The following is an 18,753-nucleotide window of genomic DNA, read 5'->3' on the forward strand; positions in this document are numbered from 1 at the left end:
ATCTAGGTGTAGATGAGGTGTACTGCACTTGGGAAGTGAAGATTTCTATTCTTCGACTTTAAGGGGAGCCTAGATAATGCTACCCACACGGTGAATGCATACCATGGCCGGGTGACTTGCAGACATCCTATTTTGGAGACTTTGGTACTGTCGCTTGCAATCTTAGCTGTAAGAAATGTAGATTTCTAAAGCAGTGTCATGTGAAAAATTGAAATTAACATTTTGAAATAGAAACCCCTACACTTGTTTGATTTAGAATGAAGGTTTAGCTGTGATTTTACTTTCTGTAAGCTATGCTATGAAACATGCTACATCCTTTGTCCTGGATTAGTTTAGCACCGTGGCAAAAGTGTCTTTCCCAGACTGGCTGAAAAAGCTGTAAAACTGTAAGAGAAGCTGGTAAGTTCCTTACTCTTCAGTAATTAAAGTTACAGCAGGTATTAAACCCCTAAAATCCCATGGTGTTCCAGCAGTGAGTGGCCTTTAGAAGGGTGCCTATGGGAAAGGTTTATTCTGTAAAAAAGACAATTTTAAAAAGACTTCCATTCATCAGTGTTTCTGTGGACGTTGTTAACTCCTTGTTGCCAGCAGACACAGAATTTAGATGCCATTGGTGTACTCTGGTTTTGGGACAGGGCTACACCAACTCCTCTCAAAAATGTTGTGGAGGAGGCGACCTATTTCTAAAGTTTCCACTACCTCAAGTGATGCAGGATGGACATGAAATTTCTTCAGCATATGAAAGCAATGTTTAGGAGTTTGTGGCTATTTGAAGTAATATGGATTGCTCGTTCTTTTGTTTTTCTCAGTCCTGTGTGTACAACTCAGTTGTTTTGTCATATTTCCTTCAAATACAGGATGTGAGCAAGGAGATTGGAAGATCCTGTGACTGCGATGTCCTTGTAGCTATTGGAGCCTTGGATCTGGCCGCAACTTGAGAATCACCGCGATTCACGTGGCCTGTGTGGAAAGGGAGCTGTGGTAACCACCTGCCTTGCTGACTCTCCTGTCTTTTCGTTCCCCCTGCCAGGTTACGGACATGCTGCCCCAGGAACGGATGCAGGGAAGGCCTTTTGCATGTTCTACGCTGTCCTGGGGATCCCACTGACACTCGTCATGTTCCAGAGCTTGGGCGAGCGCATGAACACCTTCGTCAAGTACCTCTTGAAACGCATCAAAAAGTGCTGTGGGATGAGGAGCACTGAGGTCTCCATGGAAAACATGGTCACTGTGGGTTTCTTCTCCTGCATGGGGACACTCTGCATTGGAGCAGCAGCCTTTTCCCAGTATGAGGAATGGAGCTTTTTCCATGCTTACTATTACTGCTTTATAACATTGACTACGATAGGTTTTGGAGACTATGTGGCCCTGCAGACCAAAGGGGCCCTTCAAAAGAAGCCTCTCTACGTGGCTTTTAGCTTTATGTACATTCTAGTGGGGTTGACAGTCATTGGGGCATTTCTAAATCTGGTTGTTCTCAGGTTCTTAACCATGAACAGCGAGGACGAGAGGCGGGATGCCGAGGAACGGGCATCCCTGGCAGGGAACCGCAACAGCATGATTATCCACATCCAAGAGGACTCCCAGCATGGTCGGCCGCGGTACAAGGCCGAAGTAACAGACCTTCAGTCAGTTTGCTCCTGCATGTGTTACAGGTCCCACGAGTACACCAGCCGGGTGGTGTCCCACCAAAATTCGTTCAGCTCGAAGCTGAACCCCCAGTACTTTCACTCCATCTCTTACAAGATAGAGGAGATCTCGCCAAGCACATTAAAAAACAGCCTTTTCCCATCTCCTGTCAGCTCCATCTCACCTGGGTTGCACAGCTTTACAGATAACCACAGGCTGATGAGAAGGCGAAAGTCCATTTAAAGTGATTTGTCTTCTTTTGCTTTCCTTGTTTTCCCCAGTTCTTCTCTGTTGTTTTGTTTTGTTGTGTTTTTTTTGTTTTGTTGTTTTCCTTGAGTGAGACGGAGCGAGGCCGAAGGGAGTAGAGAAAGCCAGTCCTCCTCTGAGACTCAGCTCTTGAGCATGAAGCATGGATTATTACTGTTCCAGCAAAGTATGCCTTACATTACCCCCTCGGTGGATGTCAGAGGATTCAAGGTGACGTGAAGTTGGTACCAAATCCAAAGTTGCACACACAGCTGGGAGCCTTCATGTGCCACTGGCACTCCTGACCTAATAAACTATTTTCCTCACGAGCAGGTTGCAGCGTGCGTGCTTGCGTGCGTGTTGGGTGCGTGTGGGTGGGTGTGTGCGCGTGCAATTCCACAACTAGTGCCATGTGACAAAATTAAAGCATCAGGTATTATTTTTTTTTCCCTTGAGGCAATTGTGTTCCAGCCTGCTTTTAACTTTTTAGATTGCTTCCAAAAAGAACGGGGAGGTGGGGAGGGGAGCCAATTTGTTTCCTTTTTTGCCAAGACAAGCATGCGCCATAAGCAGTCAATATACCAGGTGTATCATGATAACTTTTTTTAATGCTAGGTTTTAGATTGTATTAACATTACAAAAAGGCAGGAAACGATGGATCATTTTAGCTTGCCAGTTCAAAATTTAAAAAAAATAAAATAAAGCATGCACTTTGTAAAACTGGTATGCATAATAAAAACACAAGAAAAACTAGCAATGGAATTAATAATCAAAAGCAAGTAATCCTGTTGATTTAGCTATATTTACTTTCATCATTTGAAACTGTTCCAACAATTTGCAAGTGGAATTTTTTTTTAAGAGCAATTGGGAGAATTGTTGGAACTAGAGAGTGTATTTTGTTGTTTTTATTTTATTTATAAAAATATTATTATTATTTTATTATTATTTTATTGTGCAGCAATTATCTGCATGAATAGGAATTATATTTTTTTTTGAATGCTTGGATTAGGATGGGTATAAATAGGTGGATGTATATTTTTTCTTATATAATAGTGACAGGGCATTCCTTGTTTTAAATAAAAAAAAATAAAGATGATTGTCTCTAAATGCTTTTGATTTGTAAATAATGGAAAGCCTTTGTTGGTCTCAGGAAGAATTCAAGGGACAGTATCTTGTGTTTGGCTCACTGGGAACTTGTGAGATTAGATGTGATATTGCTTTTTTGCTAGGCAGAAAGGCAAAATGCATTTCGCAGTAATGGTCAAAAGCAGTTTTACTCCAGTGTTTAGAGGGTAACATTGGGAGTGATTGCATTGGCAAGCTGTAGTAGACAATGCTGAGACCAAGTTGTAGAGTTGTTCCTTGGAAATTGTCCTTTGCTCGGTTGTTCATCCGGACCAAACAGACTTTACAGAACCAAATTAGAGGCCTAATCCAGCTCCCTTTTAAGACAATAGGAATTTGCAATGATTACATGAGATTTAGTGCTTTGGGAGATTTATCTTTGATTTGATGGGGGTAGGACTGGGAGTTTTATAAACCTGCACCATTGTCTCTGATTTAATCCTATCTTTTAAATTGCCTTCCATGTTAATTCACCATACAAAACCTATCTTTATTTGGCACTAGTCACTTCCTGCTGATTCTACCATTTTGTGCTTTCATTGTAAAAGCAATAATCCTCCTTTTTTAATGTATATTTTTGAGTAGATGGTCTGTTTTCACATAAACCCCAGCTCTAAGCTCTGTGTGCTGATGGATGTTGATATACTATCAAAGAGGCATCTATTAAGAGCATTAATAGGGAGAAAGAAGGAATGTCCTTCCTTCTCTGTTCTCCCTGACTTTAAATTACTAGCTATATCAAATATCTTCATGTTCTCCCTAGTTTTGATATTTTTATTTCAACGAGTAAATGAAAAGCAAGGATCCATAACTTTGACTTCCCTATGCAACAACTTTTTGGATTTTAAATTGCTGTGGCATGCAAAACTCCGTTAAAATGAGTGAAAAATTAACTTGTAATTCTTAACGAGGATAGATGAGATGGACTTTTCCAGCCTAATATGTGGGTATAACATCCTTCAGCATAGTTGGAGAGCAAGCTGGGTGCATTAATGATGTGCTGCTGTTACCATATCCTAAGGCAAATGCTGATGGCAAAACTGTTGAAGCAAGCATACATAGAAAAGCAGTTTCAGGAGGTATTAAACAACCCTTGTGAAAGCTACCTAGAAACTGATTTCTGGAGGGTGGCCCATAGGGTTCACCGTGGTGTCAAAATTCACTTTCATAGTGCTATTGCTGATGGCATCCCAGGACTGCAAATAATTGTAGGGTTTTTTTCCTGCTAAGGAGATAAGAAAAAATATGTACATGTCTGTATCATGTACAAGTGCTGAGTATATTTGAGACTGGGGTAAAGCAGAAAAAATCTGGGATTTTGCAGATTTCAGGAGGGTGAAATTCTATCTGCCTATTAAAAATGAACTTTTGTAACAGGACTTTGAGTCAAAACTTTGAACAGTTTTGTGAAAAACAAAGTTGCATTTTAAAAAGCATTGGTTAGCTTTTTTTTTTTTTTAAGAAAAGAGGAAAATTCTATTTCTGCTGCATATAAAATAATTTTGAATGTTCTATAAATCTTGATGAACTCCAGAAATTAAAAGCTGTTACATGTTCTAGTTGATTTGTTACTTAATTTCCCCTCTGGAACCATAAATGAAGTTAAACAAAGGGTAAATTTTAGCACAGGGGGTATTTTAACTGGGGGAGCAACTTACCTAGGGGGTCATAGGTTGTCTGCCACATAATCTTTGCATTAAAACTCAATGGCTTTCTAAAAACTCCAGTTTAGCTTAGTCAAAGTTTATGGATTTGGTTGAAGAAATCTACATGTGTTGATATGATGGAGCCAGAGTAAATGTTTGTAGTGATACTTCTGAGTCTAAAGGATGTAGGGACTTTGTATGTTGGAAAGCATTTTGGAAAATATATCTGCCTTCCTTAGGATTTAGAAATATTTTTAATTTAATTTATTTTTACCTTCTGCCTGTAGAACTCACATTCTGTCCCGTCTATATTTTTGGTGCACATAAGATTTTAAATTGGCAAGACATTTCCTTTGCAGGCCTCCATATGCTTGTATGAGCTCCTGCAGGACTTTTGTTTGTGAGCAGCCACAAATACAAGAACTCTTGTGCGCACATATCAGTAAACCAAGCAAAATATGCTGAAAATGCTTCTTTCTTGTTGTTTTTGTGGTTCTTGACTGATGCACGAATATTGACTTGAGCTGTTTGTAACTGGAACATTCAGTATCTTGAAAGAGTAGCTTTTCTCCAAGGTTAACCTCAGCTTTTCACTAAAACATGTAAAATCAGCCGGTGAAAGTTGAGCTGATTTTTATCTGCTCCATCTCTGGCTACTTATTGCCCTACCAACTTTCTTCTTACAATGCCACTTTTCACGGCATATTTTCTTTGGTACATTACTATTTTATTCTACTTAAGATATTAGTTCTTTAAGAACGGCTTTTCTTGCTTTCTACTAACTCTTTCGAAATACAGCTATTTTCTTGAAATATTGAGATTGAAGCAGGTAGTAGTGGTGCCACTTATGACAATACATTCTAATATCCAAGACACCTAACCTATGTTTCCATAGCACAGAGACTTTTGCTATCACTTTGTGATGCACTCTCATTCCCCAGAGTCTCATTTCCCCTATTATTAAGCATTCGAAATAATAATAATAAATCAGATTAATCTATTTATGTCACACTAATGTGCTGTTCATCAAAACAACACAAATTTAGCTCCCTGCTGTCGACTTTGATTATATAACAACCCCATTATCCTATCATATTTCATATTATCATCAAAGGAAAAAATCAGTTTGATCAGTGAAGCACCAAAACAGCTTTGACTGAGCATGCTGTGATATGGAAACGAAAGAGGAAACAATAGAGCCATACAGGCACAACTCTTCTTGCTCTTCATTACTGCATAAGGAAAATCACCACTGATCTAACTGGGGCTGCTTTGCCAGAACTTTGTACATATTTGTGCTTTACAAGAATGAAGGGGACATCTTTGGAAGGGGTGTCTGGATGTTACATGATGATGTCTGGATGAAGGATTCCAAATAAATTCCTGGTTGTTAATGAATGGAGAAGATGGACAGTGATCCTCAGCAATAGACCTCAGTTTGGACTCCTCTGTAATAGCTTATTAGGACAACATGAACAACATTTTAAAAAATAAAATAAAAAGAGGGAAGTGACTAAGTTAATCTACTGTAATGTCTACTGTAATGTAGGTGGTTTCATTAGCTTCCTATGCTTCGATCGAAGAAATGCCAGGGAAATAATCAAGATTATTGCAAATTCAACTTGAGCAAGGTAATTTCATGTTTTCTCTGACAAATATGAAGGTTTTTGATGTGGAAAAAGGACTCATTTGTTGCTAAAAGCTTTAAAAAAAGCGGTCAGTGGAACCAGGATGGAGAAGGGAAATGTTCCGGAATGATTTGGTGTGTGCCGACCAGAGGGCAGGGGCTTGGGTGGAAGTAGCTTTCTGTTGAAGTTTATGTCCTCATTTAGCTTTATGTAATATTCCTGTTAATATTAGGATCCAATTAAGACAGTCATTTAAAATCTTTATGAGGAAGCCAGACCAGAGAGACGTGTTGGAGTGTGTCCATTACAGTAATGTTATGGACTTTTTAATGCATATTTCAACAAGACACTATTATTGACTGGAATATTGCACAAATTACAATGAGAATCACACCACTACTACTTTCATCAACTAGAAGTGCATAATGCTCACAGAATTCAAAAAGAAATATTGCCTTTCTAACCAGCCTGCCTGTCATCTAACTTTAATATCAAACTTTATTTTGGGAACTTCAGCAAGATAAACCGTATGAAAAGGATTAGACATCATAATGATGCACCAAAATAAAAATAAATAGAATAATGACATTGGACACAGAGAAATTGATTACAGATGGAAGGCACTCTGGGACTCTTACGCTAGTTAATCTGAGCTCAGAGACTGAATTATAGCCATGAAAACTGATGGGAGCCTTTGCCAAAATGCAGTTTGCAATTATTTAAGATGTAGATAATGAACATGGCAGAGAACTTTCACCCAAGTAGTAGCAAGGCAAAAAAAATAAAATGTTCTCAACAGGAAGAGTACTTAATGTTATTTCCAGTTGAAATCACAGTGAGGTGATACTGAAGACTGTAGAGCTTTTATCTGGGTAGAATTAGTCTGGGAGATGCTCTCTGCTCAGATATGGTTTATGCTTAGCCTTATTAGCCTGAGCATTATCAAGTTATCAACAACTGATAACTGTTGATAACTGTCAACAATTATCTTATTGACACCTCACCACACCTGTTACCCATATCTGAGCGTGTCAGGAACTGGAGAGCTGATGTGCTGCTTTGGGTGATCACAGAGAAGTGTTCAGGACAATGAAATCGGGCTCTGTGGAGGTGTCTTCACTCCTGCACACCCCTTGGAGATATATTTGATTTAAAGGTGTTGTGCAGTCCTGCACTGACAGTATTTCAGTGGTTACTGCTGATGAGATTCATGGTGCTCTTGATTCTCCAGTTAAGTTTTTGCTGCTGTCTTTGTTGAAACCAAGATATTATTCAGCCAGCCCATCGTGAGCAGTGCTGATCCCTGTGATATATTTTGCTAGTGATGCTATTTTGTTATACTGGTGCTCCTAAGCGCAAGAAGGGCTCAGTGGGATGTAAGCAAACTCTTTGCTACTCTAGAGTCTGTAGTGGCAGAACCTTCTCTGAAGCTAGCAGAAGCTGTACAAAAGCTAAACTTATTCAGACTGGCCCTAAGTCTTTAATTTCTTTGGAAAATTTTCAGTGATTGTTCTCAGTTTTTGCTTTTCCCCTAAGGGGCTTCTGCAACCCTTCTGATTGATTCTCAGTCAAACAGTATTGTTCTTTGCACAAATTTCCAAGTCATGTACATGTACACAGCGGTATTCCTTTGGGGGAAAGTCCAACATGAAGCTTTAAATTAAGGAGCTTTCAGCATTTGCATCTTCTTTACACTGGGAGCTCCACAAAGTTGCTCCTTGTGCACACTGGAGAATGCAGACATGGTAAATGCATGATGGTTGGGTTTGCTCATGTCCTTGGTGGATGTTGTAGCTGCTGACCTGACCTTTGCTGGACTATCCTCTGAAGTTGGTGGCTTTATATTGCCGTGAAATGGTAAACTACAGAGAAATCAAAGTGCTTAGGGGTAATTTTTTCTCATGCACTTTTCCAGTATGGTAACCTAACTGATTTGGGTGCAATACAATGAGTCCAGATTTACACACCACTGAAATTAGAATGTGAGCCTTTATTTAACTCTTAAGATATGATATCTGTATCTTCAACTAGTGCTTGCTGTGAACAATTTTTCCTAAACTTAATGGTGAGAGTAGAAAGACCTGAAGACAGCAGTCAACATGTATAACTTCTGTGACTGTGTTTTCCTTTATGGAATCCAGGCAACCAAAGCTGCCTGCTAATTTTAGGCTGGAAATATTATCTCTGGGGCCTTCAGCCTTCAATTTTCTCTCCTTTTGTGAATATTGCAATTAAGAAATATCCCAGAGCCTTCCCTCACCTTACTTTCTGACCATGTAAGGATTGCTGCCATATATTAATACAATACATCAGAAGGAAAGAAAAGAAAAAAGAGAGAAAAGAGAGATTAATGCCGCAATTTTATTGGTAATTAATATTCACAGTTCCAAGCTCTGTCATGTTTTAGTTCACTTTGAGAAATGCAGAGCAAACAGCAGCATGATAACATTTATCATAGCTGGCTAATTCACAAGTGAAGCTAGCAAATATAATAATTGAAACTATGCTCTATAATGCATCTTCCTCATGCATGAGTTCTGATACCACTAGCCTGGCTTTGATTCATCGTTTATCTGGTCTGTGGAACAGCTTGCAGTAATTGCTCTATCCAGAGCACTACACTTGAGGCTAGAAGAAAGATCCATTGCACAGACAGTGGCCCTCCGGCTTTCTCCATACGCCCTCCCCGTTCTCTACCCAGACATTAACTCATTAGCTTGCCATTTCGTAAACGTATGCTCAAACCCAAGATCACCACATTCTGTACTTTCCCCTATCATGTATTAATGAAAAGCATTATGCTACAGAACTGCACCCTGGGGAAGGAAATGTTCCACTCTAATTACTACTGACAAAAGAAATCTACAGATTGATTAAAAACAATATGCGGGGAATCAAATAGGAAACATAAAGCGCACAAACCTGCATGGGTGAAATCTACTTGTACCCTAACTGGGATGCAACGTACTGGCCTGGGAGGAGAATTCGGGAGTTTGTCTAGGGGAAGGCCTGGGCACTAGCAGAAAGCACAGATGATTTGAGCATGCAAAGAGACACAGTGGTTTACTCATTGTCTGTAGATCATTGGTAAGGTCTGTGGTGTGGTTTCAAATTAAGGACAAGCCATGGGTCTTCTGGGTGTAGCCTGTTTGCTATCCATCTGCCATCATCCTCCCAGGCAGGAGTCGCAGGAGATGTGGGAAGGATGAAGCATAACAGGGTCATGGTGGAGTGGATTGTCATTAGTGAGACCACATTACTGATGTTGATGTTGAACAGGGAGCAGTGAAAATTGTGTCTTCTAGAGCCTTTTCCCTCTCCTGTTCCTGGAAGAGATCAATTGCACCATCCTCCCTATTGCCTGTGGCAAATCTGTACTGCTCAGAAAGGCTTGGACTGGGGTCTCCTTGCCCATCTGTGATATTATATCCCAGAGCTGTTTTGTAGAAATGTGTGGGAAATGCTAAGCTGCTCCAGCTGGGTTTGGGAGGTCATGGTACAGCAAAGAAGCCTTTTTGTATTGACTGTGTTTGGACAGTTCCTTCGTGTCCAAACATAATCAAAATTGACCTTTAGAGAAATAATGGTAATTCCTTACTGCTCACTCTCTCTCCCTACAGCACTGGTATGCAGCTCCTTAATCATAATTATTGTTAAGACGCTAATTAATTTGATAACACTATTTAATTAGATTAGCTGAAGTACAGTGTGTAAAGGATTTTGGCCTCCCAGAGTCTGAAATCTGAAGTCTACAAAATGATTTCCAAAAGGCCTGCTTAGTAGTGGCACTGCTGACACGGAGGTCATGCCACGTTGTCCTACTGACAAACATCATCTTGGCATGTTGACTGGAAGTATCTGGGAAAAGGATTTTAGCTCAGATCTAATATATGGAGTTAGGCCCTCAGTTCCCACTGAACTAAATAGGTGCTTAAATGTCTTTGAGCTTGATTTTTGTCTTGTAGAGAAAAGAACCAGTGGTGTGTCTTAGAGAGATGGCATGACCCAGGTGGGCTGTAAGGGGCTGTATTTCAGGATGGAGCATGGTTCTGGTACCCTTTGGAGCACGGCCAAAGGGTCTCAGCTGTGCTGTCTGGGAAGGATTATGCTTTGAAGAGAGAGCCCAAAGTTGGCAGCAAGGCAGGGAAGAGCACAGGGATGGGTTGCTGGATGTATGTGCAAACATGTCTGGACCACCAGCGGAATGGAGAAGGTACAGCTGAGCTTCTCCATCGCAAGCTGGATTGATGAGGGAGCTGATGCTATGGCATATCCTTCTCCCAACCCCTGTCTGAGCAAGGTTACAGAAAGCAGAGTAACAGAGTCGATTTCTGCCTGTTCGCTGGGTGAGGGTGAAGAAGGACAGGATTCATTTCTAGCTTACACACTGGGCAAGAGCTCAGAGCAGCATTCTTCTTGGAAACCAAGACTAGGGCCATCTGCCTTTCTTTTATAAAATATGAATAATACTGCTTACCCCCTTCACAGGTGAGTTGCAAAGATTTATAAGCAAGGGTCTGTCTAGGACCATGAAACTAGTGCATGGTGGGTTTCATTGTTTTGTGTTCAACTTAGAAAAATGTGTTGCAACATTCTGTAAACAGGGGGAAAAATAACACTCAAGCAATCTGTACTTTGAAAAATAGGAGGAGGCATCTTTTAATCTTTTTTTTTTTTTTTTTCCTCCTCGTTTGAGCTTGGATTTCAATAAATGACTCAGAGCAGTCATTTGTATAGGTATAATGTGACTTCTCTTGAGGCACTACACCTGTTAGAGGAAATGAAATCAAATCTTCTCAACGTCACTAAGAAGCCAGAGTTTCTGTTGTGTTGGTGGCAGAGCTTTCAGATAGCTCCGTAGCCATTTCTTCTAGTGTTTCCTCTAAGGGATTTAGTACACTTCTTTAATCTCTCTGATTTGTTCTTCTGAGAGCCCTTTCTGAACAGTGACGTGGGCACATCTCATATCTTCTCTTTGCAAGTCATCCAAATGGGTCTGTTGGGCAGCTTACAGCTATTCATTGTGATCAGGGCTACTGGAACATTCTTCTGGTTGCCCTGGGAAGCTGCAGTTTTGCCAAAGGATTCGCTAAGGGAACAGAGGATTGAAGACATATATGTGAGATCCTTTTAAAAATGCCCAGTTAGTTGTGATTTCTTTTTTGTTTTCACTGGACACTCCTTTCACATTCTTCGGCATCTCAGCCCCAGTTGTTTTTTAGTGACATCTCTTTCCATGTGCCTACTCTTTTCGTTGTAGAATTCCTGTCACATATATTTTCTAGCAAAGATGGTTATCACACTGCTCCTTCTTAGCATATCTTTTCACTTCCATACTGCAGTCAGAGGCAGCAGTGGGAAATTTCATTGTTGATACTGTGCTGTTTCTATTCTCCTATGAAGATTAGAGCTACAGAGTCTGGTGTGGTCACCACTTGCTGGTATGCTCAACACAACTCAGTGATCTCCTCTTGCCAGTTTACCTCCTTTTTGACTGTTCAGCTGCATTTACATTGTGTCATATAATTTCTGTGTAAGTTGTCAGTGCAGGAATATTATGCAGATACTGGAGGATATATACGCTGACTGCATAACAAGATGGAGATCCAAATGTCCAAGTTACAAGAGGGTTGAGACTCGGCTGCTCTAGCAGTAGGCTTTATTAAGTCATTTCCTCGGTACCACTCTGGGAACCTCTCTTTTAGTCTTTACTATTAACAAATTTGGTTAGTCCACCCAAAGTTAGTTTGGGTGTCAGTACTCTTGGGTTGAACCCTGTATGAAAAAAGAACTAGTATACGTTCCAGAAAGAGTCCTGTCTACTACTAACCTTTTTAACAAGCTAATAAGCAGAAACGATGAGAGACTGTATCATTTTTTACAATGCAAACCTAATCTGTATTTCTTTTACAGAATATAAATTTCTTATAATATGCTATACAACCAATAATCCAGCTGTTACTTTTCTGCAAGGTCAGGAGTGAACTGTGGAAGGAAAAAAATGTTTTCTTTTTCCTCTTCCCTTGACTTGTTAAGATTTGTGTGGCTGTTTGTTGCCATTGAGGAGTATTGACTAAAACTTCTGATCCTAGTGATATAATGGTAAAGGAAATTATTTGGAGCTGGATAGGTCAATGGGGAATGGGAGGGGGGCTTAAAAGTTGTTTCCAGTAGGCCAAAAGAATGTGGATACTGTCTCTTCAAGGTGCAATTTCTTCAACAAACTGTTCATCTATGAGAAACAGGGACAAAAGTGTTCAATTTGGGACCTAAGGAGTTTATATGGAAATTCTTGGATTTCTTCCAAACACACATACATGTTGAAATTAAATTGTGATTCCTACTTTGGAGACTGAGCCTTCCTGCTCAGACAGAAGCGTGTGTGTATGTGTGTGTTTGTGAGTGTGTGTTGATGCTATGTCTCTTTTGGATCTCTTGACACTTTTTGGTGCATTTTTGTACTTCTTTGAATGTGCATATGCGGACTTACCGATGGTATATTGACGGCATTCTAAAGGCCCTCAACAGCCTGAGATAGAGCAAAACACTCCAAATTTCTGTCCTGGTGATACATTTTCTGTGCAGCACACAGATCATTAGGAGCGTGGTCTTCTAGAAAGAGGAGCACTTTGGCTGCTTGGCTGTGGACTGCACTGAGAATTTACCTCCTGGAAGCAGTTTTCTCTGCTCATTTCAGACCTCTAACTTCAATACAGTTGTTGAGCTGGTCCTAGCAAAGGAGAAAGAGCAGGTCATAAGCATCAAGATGTGATTTGTTAAATCAGTGATAACTTGATTACAGAGAACCAAATTAAAGACGTTTTTGTGTTTTCATTTCTTTTTCTGGCCTTCTCCATAACGGGAGAGGATGCCTTCACACATGGCCTTAGAATGCCGTACTGGAGTTAGAATGCAACAACAGTCAAATGAAAATAAGATGTATTGCAGCTTATATAAAGAATGAAAACTGTATCACACAAATGTTTACAAGTCCAAGTAGACAGCGAACCCCTGTACAATATGTAATTTATGCAAGGGATTGCATCTTTCTTTTGTAATGAATGCACTAAGCAACCCTGTATATATTTTACAATGTCTTTACAGAGAAAAAAAAAAAGAATCATTTACTGTAGTGTTGTAAAATAATGCACTTTTCTAATTTTTTCATTAAAAATCCTATGGCACGTTTTCAAATGTATATTGTTTCTTTTATATTGAATGTGGAAATGTTAACTTCCTGTAAAATTGCACTACAGAAGTAAAATCCACTGATGGAACCTATTTTGTTAAAGAAAAGTCCCTTGACAACCAACAGATGTTTATGATTATACAATATGTATGTGTGTGCATATATGTGCATATAGTGTATATATAATGTGTATATATGTATATGCACACACACACATATCTAGTGCTATGTGTATATATATAAAATGATATAGGTCCAGATTTATATATGATTGTATTAATATAATATCTATAGATTGATAGATATATAGATATGTATATATATTCATACATACACACAAGAATCACAATGTACAAACCCAGAAAGGATTACTCATTAAATTTAAGGGGGTTGGGGGAAGAAAGATGTCATATACAGAAGATATTTTGCATTGCAATAAAAGCTTTTTTGACAAAAGTACGTGCAGAGTGAAGTATGAACCTTCATCGAATATCCAACTGTGCTGTGCCCAAAAGATTACAGTGCAGAATGAACAAAAGGAAAGTGCTTAAGGAAGCACTTGTAAGACCAGTGTCAGTGTATGTTGGACTGGAACTAGCTGTTGAAAATCCACCTCATCTTTGTGGAGCTTAAAGGAAAGATCCTGGGATACAAAAGTCAACGGTGCAGTTTCCCCTGACGTGGACAGACCAAAGTTGCACTCAAAGTTATTAATCTAATGCTTCCTAGAAAAGGATGAGAAGTGAGTCTCAGTGCTGATTTTAGATGGCGCCTGTCGCTGTGTGGCACTGCCATGATTTCTCATTTGGCATGGAGCTTTGGGCAACTTTTACTGTTGTTCCCATCCAGGTAAGTCTCAAGTGATGTCAGGTACAGGACATCACATTGTCCTTATGTTGTGATTTTTGCCCACTGCAGCTCAAGGAAGAATTTTAAGTTTCCAGAGCTAATATTTCACATTTAATAAAAATCTTACCACCAGCAGGAATGATCCATTCTTACTCTTCTTCTTCTTTTTCTTCTCCTTTTTTTTTCTTTTTTTTGCTTTTGTTTTCCTTTTTTTTTTTTTTTTTTTTTTGTCTTGACGATATTATGGCCAAAAGCTGATCCAAACAGTTCAGTAACAAATGCTGTAGGTTTTTATGTCACCTTCCAGCTGCCTCAATGAAATAAAATGTCCATATGAGCAGTGAGCATATTTAACCATCAAAACAACTGGTTGAACTGAATTTGCCATGGCATGCAGTGATAGAACAGAAACTAACTACCTTGTGCTCTCTCACGGGAAGAAACCACTGCCTTGATGCAGAAAGTACTTGGTAGAAGTCACTGGTCTGTATTACACAGAGGGTGAGACTAAGTGGTCATCATAGCCTTAATCTGTAGACTAGATGGTCATAATTGCCTTCATCTGTTCTTGCTGTGTATGAGGCTCACTTAGAAATGAATAAACAGGGCCAACATATCCTGTGGGATGGTACACAGTTTTATAAAAGTGCTGGCCTATGTTAAAGCAACAATGAAAAATGTTCATAAAGACTTCATTTTGTGATGGTGAAGATGAGTTCCCATGGCACAGAAAGGAGAACAACCACTTTAACAATAGAGATAAATATAACTGAGCAATTGCACATGCATTTTCTGTGCTGCATCAGATAACATCTCTGTTAGCAATTAGGATCAACAACTTTGTTTTCGGAGTGGTATTTGCCAGCATATTCTATCATCTCAATTTATCCAACATACAAAGACAAGCCAAAGAGTTGTTGAACCCCGTCCACCCCTTTTGCAAGAAAAAAAAAAAGCCTTTTAGAGTAATTAATTGAGCAATCAATAATATAGACTTGAAGACCACATTTTAAAAGGGACCCAGGTAATGCAGAGGCATGTACAGGAGAATTTGAAGAAGAGCTTGTGCACTGAGCTTTTCTTAAAAAAACAGAGGAAAGTTAGATATGTGGAAAAAAAATATCTGGGAAAAAAAAAAAGTAAAAATAAAAACTTGCAGAAAAGTAAGCCAGATATTTCATCTATAGGCATATAAATATCTTTATAAATCTAAATCAAAGTCACAGATGCTTGATTGCTCAAGGTATTGCTGTTGCCATGTGCCTAGGTCCTGTCTCAGAGGAGGAAAGAAATTAAGCATCCTGCAGCAAAATGCAAGAGTCTGCTCAGTACACATCAACTGGTTGACAGCAAACAAAATATTTCAGTCGCTGGAAATGCGTTTGTGTCTGTAACCATGCTGTGACCAAATCACTGCATCTTTCTTACCTAAGGCAATGTCTTCAGTTCAGTTTGCCCGTTGTAAAAGCAGTGACTTTTGAAAGGGGACAAATGAGGGAATTGTACTGGAAGTGTACAAAATAATGAGCAGTACAAAAAAGGTAAATGAGCTCTTCCCTGTTGTGCTTTCTCACTCTCCCAGGACAAAGCAATACCCAATTAAGCAGAAACCAAAACATTTATACCTAGGAGAAGGAAATATTTTTAGTTCCGTTATATTTATATAAAGTTGTTTTTTTTGTTGTTTTTTTTTTTAGGAAAAAAAGAAAGCTACATTTCTAGGATCTTCAGAGACACAAAACAAAACAAAACAAAACAAAACCAACAACTGTTATTTGATTACACAAGGCATAAAATAAAAGCTCTGGAAGACCTGCAGTCAGTGTTTCAGCTGAAGTTCAGCCACTGAAGGAGGTATAAAAGATCAGTTGCTGCTTATATTCGGACAAACCTTGGATCCAGCATTTTACTGCTGGAAAATTTTGCCTGTTGAAGGAAAGGAAGAAAATGTTCCCATAGATGAAGTCAATGTACTATGCCACACAGTGACTATTAATGGAAACTCTTGGCTTTAACACTTGATACAGATTCAGACAAGCTGCCCTTTCTTAGCATTACGGTTATGTGTTCCAGCTCTGGCTGGACTGGGAGTGTGTCGCTTGGTTTCTAAGACAGCGACAATGTTAGGGATAGAAACTACTGACCTATACAACCTCAGACTATATGGACTCTACCTGGAGGTGAATATTCTCCTTCTGTCTCCAATTTGAGGTTGAGAAGGAAAAAAGCAAAAAAAACAAAGCAACAACAAAACCTGCAATAACCACATTGCTTCTACATCTCTCATAAACTAATACTCCCATGTCACAACCGATTTTAGTTTTACACTAGAATTTCAGGTCATATGAATTAATTTGGTATTTCTGAAGGGAACAGTTATCCATGGCTGTGACATTAGACTTGGGCCTGAAGAAAAGGAGGGCATATGATACGTCTTGATCATAGGGAATTTTAGAGCTGGCCCATAGTCTGTCCCCACTTTGCATTCTTCTGCTGTAGAGGACCTGTGAAAAGGGAGGTACAAGATTCCTGTGCCAGAGGGCAGGAACAGCATCTTCTCAAAGTGTGTCAATGGCATGGTCAGCTTAATCTAGTGTCCTTCTCTAGAAATAAAGCCATCAGCTGACTTTTCAAGCAAGGAAGAACAGTCAACACTATCCATCCTCTGGTGCCCTGTGTAGCACAGTGCAAAGAAACAGCTTTTATCTTGCATTTCATTGTTGTAGTGTCTGATGAGTGTTACCAGCTGCATTTTGAACACTAGGATGCAGACACAAACTGCAAGATGCTGACACATCTGTGGAGATATAGAACAGAGGTTTGCTGTGTTGTCCACAGAACTGAGAGGAAAGGAGGCCAACTTGCAATATGAGCGATCTCGATCTCAGACTATGAGTTATGCCTCTTGATGATGCTCACATTTACCCTATTGTTGTGCTTTCTTTTCAGAATTTCTGCATTATAAAACATAAGAAATTTCATGTATAAAAAGAGAAGATGCTAAAATATTCAGACAATGATTTCTTTGAGAATGCTGTCATTTTCTCTTTCTTTGAAGACATGGGTTGAAGTAATTTTCCCAAGAGAGAGCAAGAATGCAACCTCCTTCCATTCTATACTTGCTTTGCCATTGTAAAACACTGACTGTGCAGTACGAATTCTGATACGCAGTTCATGAGCTCTGACTCTTATGGTCTGGACTCTGAATTTAAGTGTAAATCTGAAATCAGTTCACTGAATTTATATTGCTGTAAATGAGAAGAATATTGGGGCTGTTGGGTTAAATTAATCTGCATTTTGGTGCAAGAGTCTGTGGGATGGTATGAAGCAAACTGCTAGGTGGTGCTATGAAAACTAACATCACTAAGATAGGACTCAGTTGAATGCAGATGTGGTGAAAAAGAAAGAAGCTAGAGCAGCAATTAAGATAAACTGAATTACTTAACTAGTAAGAAATAATAAAACAGAGTTTACCTCATTTTTAGCACTCTGCTAAGCAGTTTAATATAGGTTGGCTCATTTAAGCCAACTCAGCAAACTGGTGCAAATGATACCACCCTGCTAGTTCTATTTGTATGGTGTTCCTGATGGAGCTAGTCACGCTGACCAGGTATATCCCAGCACTGTTCACATCACCGAAGGTCTGATTCTGCTCTCCTTGGCTCTGATTTCATGCTTATGGTACACTTCTCTTCCTAATGCTAACACAATTTGCCTATTTCTTTTTCCTTCCCAAGATGCCTCCAGAAATGACTTTTCCATTCATATTTTAAATTTGCCTGCCCAGAAGATGTGGTCACCAAGGAAGAGCCCTCCTGCAGCTGTAAAACATGTAGATGGTGGATGTAGATGCTAATAGCTTCTGGCTCGTTAGCACAAGAGCAAGTATCTGTGGGAGGTAATTGCTGTAAGGGTAATAATGTAGGAGACATCCAAACCATCGATCTCTGTGTGAAAGTGAATCCCCAGGTGTTAAATCACTTAAATTAATCACCCAGAGGTGTTACAGGCAATGATTAGTGTCTGCTCTCCTGAGGGAGAGGGATGGAAAGAGAAATCTAGAACACAAATCACACTATGTTTGTTGTCCTGTGGTTCTCCACCTCAGTCTCTTCTTGTAATAGCTTGTACGCCAACATGGCTTTGCAAGACGTGGCTTTGTGAGGCTTCTCAAATGCAAGCAGGTCAGTTAGGTCTGGCAGATCCACTAATGAGAAGCACAACCAGGCGACCAGATGCTGTTTCAGTAAAAGGGAGGGCCTGCCTCACAGAATCCTAAATGATTTGGGGAGCTGTTCCACTCAAGTAAAGTCTCTGCAGGAAACTGGTGTACTCCTATACCCAGTCTCAAATCGTACTGGGGAACCAGCTCACAACTATTGTCTTTTTCAAAGAGCAGGATCAGAAGCACTCTTTTCATTTCAACTGCTACTACCTCTTA

At 39.6% G+C, this 18,753-nt stretch overlaps 1 protein-coding gene across 1 annotated transcript in view; it reads left to right on the plus strand.

Annotated features, from left to right (window-relative positions):
• Positions 1 to 15,638, plus strand: part of KCNK9 (potassium two pore domain channel subfamily K member 9) — a 101,832-nt gene extending 86,194 nt beyond the window's left edge. Inside the window, exon 2 of the mRNA XM_083827072.1 lies at positions 1,031 to 15,638. Within this exon, the coding sequence (XP_083683198.1) occupies positions 1,031 to 1,872 (842 nt within the window). The 3' untranslated portion in view covers positions 1,873 to 15,638. The remainder of the gene's footprint in view (positions 1 to 1,030) is intronic.
• Positions 15,639 to 18,753: the final 3,115 nt, after the last annotated feature.

Source organism: Anser anser (genome assembly GCF_964211835.1).
Source record: "Anser anser genome assembly, chromosome: 2".
Taxonomy (NCBI): Eukaryota; Metazoa; Chordata; class Aves; order Anseriformes; family Anatidae; genus Anser; species Anser anser.